The sequence below is a fragment of the Aspergillus pseudonomiae genome (genome assembly GCF_009193645.1).
Source record: "Aspergillus pseudonomiae strain CBS 119388 unplaced genomic scaffold BDV37scaffold_17, whole genome shotgun sequence".
NCBI classification, from domain to species: Eukaryota; Fungi; Ascomycota; class Eurotiomycetes; order Eurotiales; family Aspergillaceae; genus Aspergillus; species Aspergillus pseudonomiae.
Genome location: NW_022476009.1, coordinates 1 through 4152, shown reverse-complemented (window position 1 = coordinate 4152; position 4152 = coordinate 1). Strand labels below are relative to the sequence as shown.

The 4152-nt window shown below is 46.5% G+C and overlaps 2 protein-coding genes across 2 annotated transcripts; one reads left to right on the top strand and one right to left on the bottom strand.

Moving 5' to 3' along the window:
* Positions 1-12: 12 nt before the first annotated feature.
* On the bottom strand, positions 13-878 carry BDV37DRAFT_242890 (uncharacterized protein). The gene has a single exon (XM_032081373.1). It carries the CDS (start codon positions 642-644, stop codon positions 183-185), a length of 462 nt encoding a protein of 153 aa, XP_031943602.1. The 5' UTR covers positions 645-878; the 3' UTR covers positions 13-182.
* Positions 879-3553: 2675 nt separating this feature from the next.
* BDV37DRAFT_242886 (uncharacterized protein) lies at positions 3554-4152 on the top strand (the record flags this gene model as incomplete). Its single annotated transcript, XM_032081372.1, has 2 exons — positions 3554-3635; positions 3686-4152. 2 exons carry the CDS (start codon positions 3554-3556, stop codon positions 3946-3948), a joined length of 345 nt encoding a protein of 114 aa, XP_031943601.1. The 3' UTR covers positions 3949-4152.

Genomic DNA, 4152 nt, shown 5'->3' with positions numbered 1-4152 from the left:
GGGCAGATAATCCAAGAAGCTGGCAGGGTCAAGGGGAAGAGACTGGGCAGGGGCTGTACTGGGCAGATAATCCAAGAAGCTGGCAGGGTTGAGAGCAATTGACTGGGCCCAACTAGACGGTTGTTGAAATTGGTCTTTATGTAGGTCAGATTCCAATGGCCTAATAGAGTGGTTGCTTATTGTCAAAGTTTCCCGATGTGAATCATTGTTCCACTCAGATATAGGGCTCTCTGTTGGCCTTTCCAGAATCTGTGCTTGTACGCTAGACCGAAGCGCTTGGACGAACTGGTGGTTTTCCTGTGCCTGTGTGGCTGCTGATGTCGCAGAAGCATAGATGCCGGTAAGAGAAGACTGGTTTTGATCAATCCTGCTGAGTGCACACTGGCTATGAAGAGGATTTGTATCACCTTCATGGTGAGATCGGCCCACAGATAATGTCTGCGAAACAATTTGTTCAGGAGGATAGCAGTGGAAGGCACTAGAAGGTGTCGGCTGTACTGCATGTGGTCCATCTCGCTCATTGGATTGAACAGACGGTTGAATGTGCTGTTGAGATATAGCTGATAGACTATACGGTACGTTGCTTCCATTTGGCATCGGGCCAGTTTGGTCGGGTGAACTTGCTGTGTCAATGGCCCTGTCATCAATAACAGACCAGAAATTCATGTTTGAAGGCGGATATTGCTGAGAATCTGTAGGCGTTTCGCCCATGTATGAGGGCCTCCATCGTGCATGGGATTCACTATTCAACCCGTCGGAATATGCATGGGTTGGTGTAGGAGTATTTGAAGTGTTCAACAGTGATCGTGAACTCACACCTTGGGGCCACTAGGACTAAATTAGCTATTGTAATTCTCCGAAAGAGCGCTACCAGCACCTGTATGTTCTGTTTCTGAGGGTGTGATAATATCCTTCTCTTTTTCGATGGATGAAGTGCAGCCTCTTCATCATCATCAGCATGGGCTACCCGGTCTGTTTCACTTGTTCGATCACGGTCGCTTGCAAGTTCACATTCAAGAGAATGATTGTGCAATGAATGGACACCGTGGGTATCCGAATTCGAGCACTCAGCCACGGAAGCGGTGTCTGAGTTTTCTGAAGACCTTGAGCTTGGAACGGATTTGTCACTTTGAGACGAGGACGCCAGTAGATCAACCGTAGAAGCTCGGTTTCGCTCAAAAGATGCCCCCAACCTATCCATCTCGGCTGGTAAATCGCTTGTTGGCCCATCCTCTGTCAAGCGCTCCGGTCGGTCGTGATGGGGATCCTGACTAATCACATCCGGGGTAACCAACGCTATACCAAACGAAATCTGAGCGTCATAATTTAAATGTTTGGAAGAACTCACCATCATACTGCCGTTGACTGGTCTGAATAAGGGTTGAAAACGATGTGGCCAACTCCCCAAGTGTTGAGTAGTCGCTGTCACGTTGTGAGAGCAGATGACAGATATCAATGAGAGAAATGTAAGGCAAGTTCCGAATCTTTGAAAATATGAATGACACCAACCACGAGATACCACAGTTCCCAAAAGCTCTCTCAAGGACCAGTACTTTAATGGCAAAGCGAACTGCTTTTTGACTGGGCCAGTCGGTTTCCAGTCCCTTTTTCCTCAGAAACTCATGGACGCGCCCGGAACCCTTATTGTCGGCCTTACGAAAGTCCGAAGCAAGTTCTGCAATTCGGGAGATACCATGCTCTCTTATCGTGTACTCCTCGAATTCCAATCCTAAGGAACGGTATGCAAAAATAGCTCGAACACGGCAGTCAAAGCTGTTGCTTCCAGGTTGTTCTGCGTAAATATGCTGAAGGCGGACATCTGCTTGTCTTGATGATATTTCGCCAATAACACCAATCACGTCGGCCTGCTTTTTCTTGATCTCATCTTTCTTAGCCGAGAGAGTATCGAGCGTCTCGATACATCGATCTGTAGATAATTGGAGACGTTTCCTTAATCCGATAAAAGCGGCTAAGAGTTCGGTTCTGACAGCGAAAAGAGCATCGTCAGTTGCCTGTACGAGAAGTTGCACAGCTTGTCTTATCTCTTCTTGTGACATGTTGTGATAGTTGTTGAAAAAAATGGGTTGGATGAAAGCAAGACCAACCTTCTGGCAACATTGCATCGCGGGGCCTTGTGCTTTGGCATCACACTATTTTTTTAGGGTCTTGGCTATGGCCAACTGGCCATAGCCAAGACTTTCTCTATCCTTTGGCCTTGAACTTTTTTTTTGGTCTTGGCTATCAGTTGGCCAAAGCTAAGACTCCTTATTTTTGGACTCGCCTACATTAACTATTCTCTACCCAAATCCAGACTGTTTGAGCGCGAACCACCCATATCCCAGCTGATTTACCTGGATTGTCGACAAGTAGCCACACTAGGCTCATAACTAGAACAAATACTATTCTGTTGATAAGTCTCCTTAACAAGGCATTTTATGGCGAGGGTCCTAGGTGAAATGCGGGCCGCCGGGGTCAGCTATTCCCTTTTCTGAGTAACTCTTCCCAAAATGGATTAGCTGACCACACTTGGCTCCACTGGTCATTGTAAACAAACTGTCAACCAGAATTACCACCAAAGCTCTACTATCAGCCACCACCCTACTCAATTTAGACTAGCGCCTTGATTACTATACTAGGCCACGATTACGCTATATGTCGCCAGATATCGCCATGATATAACCGCCGATACGACTACGATATAGCTCATAAGCAAACCTATATTGTCCCTATCTACATTCTCCGCCTTTCCCGGAACAGGGGCAAGCGGACATTCTTCAGACGCGCGATCGATGACCAACGGACTGCCAGGGACGTTGCAGAGCTGCATTGGTGCAATGGCCAAAATCCGATCCCTTTCCTGGTAGATCATATCAGTGGACCCGTGTATCGGTCGCACAGAACAACCTAAGCAGTCATATATGGATCTATGATTGGCCTCATACACACGAACCTCAACCAATAAGCGACGCAATAGCGTTGGTTTGCTGGAACAGTTGAAGATGGATTAGCTCGGCGTTAACTTGGCCCACTAATATTTACATCCCCCAATCAGCGGGTGCTCCCATAATCTGTATACTGGGAAATTATTTACACTGTGTAACTATCTTCTTCCGACGGCCTGATCAGCACAGATAAACCTTTGCTCACGAGGAGACGCGGAAATGCAAAATTGGGTTGTATAGGCTTTTCAGTTTTAGCATTGCTTCGAGAGAGGTAATTACTCCCCCGCTCGTAAAGTCTTCTAGTGGCCGTCTTGTTCTGGGCTCCCACATACAGAGAATGGAATGTAGACTAGACTCTTGCTAGCTCACCTTGCGGGGTTCTTTGTAATGAATCTACTTTATTGGGACATCATATTTCTCATCCGACACGTCAATGGGAAGTTCTACATTATAGACAATATCAATCACTGGCTATATCACTAGCCCAATCTGTATGTTATCTGCACTTGCATGATGGGCGTATTTAATTGCACTGTGCTGCCTCGTCAGTGCACAGTTTCGCCTGCTATGCGACCCAGTCTTCATCAACACTTTTATTGCCATCTAGAGCTATGTACCCCCTTTTTGCCTCTATCGTGCCTTATTTTGGTTGCCTCGGCTGGCAACGCAAAGCCACCAACACACCCTCTCAAGGTTTGTACGCGCATGGCTCGAGTGGACATAGCATACTCATTGATTGATAGATCCGCTGTTCTCTATCCTAAAGGACGGAAAGTCTCTAATAAATGGGTGTCCCGCGTTTCAAAGGCACTACATAGAGCAGCAAGTTGGTGACAGCTATACAATTGTGCGCCAAGTGAGCATGTGCGATTTCAAGGAAGGAGGACAGACATTCACTACCTTTTGGACTGAGACGTTCAACATAGAAGAAAGAATGCTGCGCAAGTCCGAGCGTGGTCGAGAGTTACTGGAAGATTATGATATTTGCAAGCGACCCAATCGTTGATCTTCTTTTCTTTTCTTTTCCCAGCATCTTTCTATCGTGTGAGCTTTCTATGGCCACACTCAACTCGGCGGCAGATGTATATATTCCGAGCATTGATTACCCTATGTTACTTTCATCATCTCTTGACTGTTATTTCCTGTGCCATCGCAACATGTGCTTTATACAAATTGACATTCACAAGCCATGCGGCAAGAAGTACGAAGG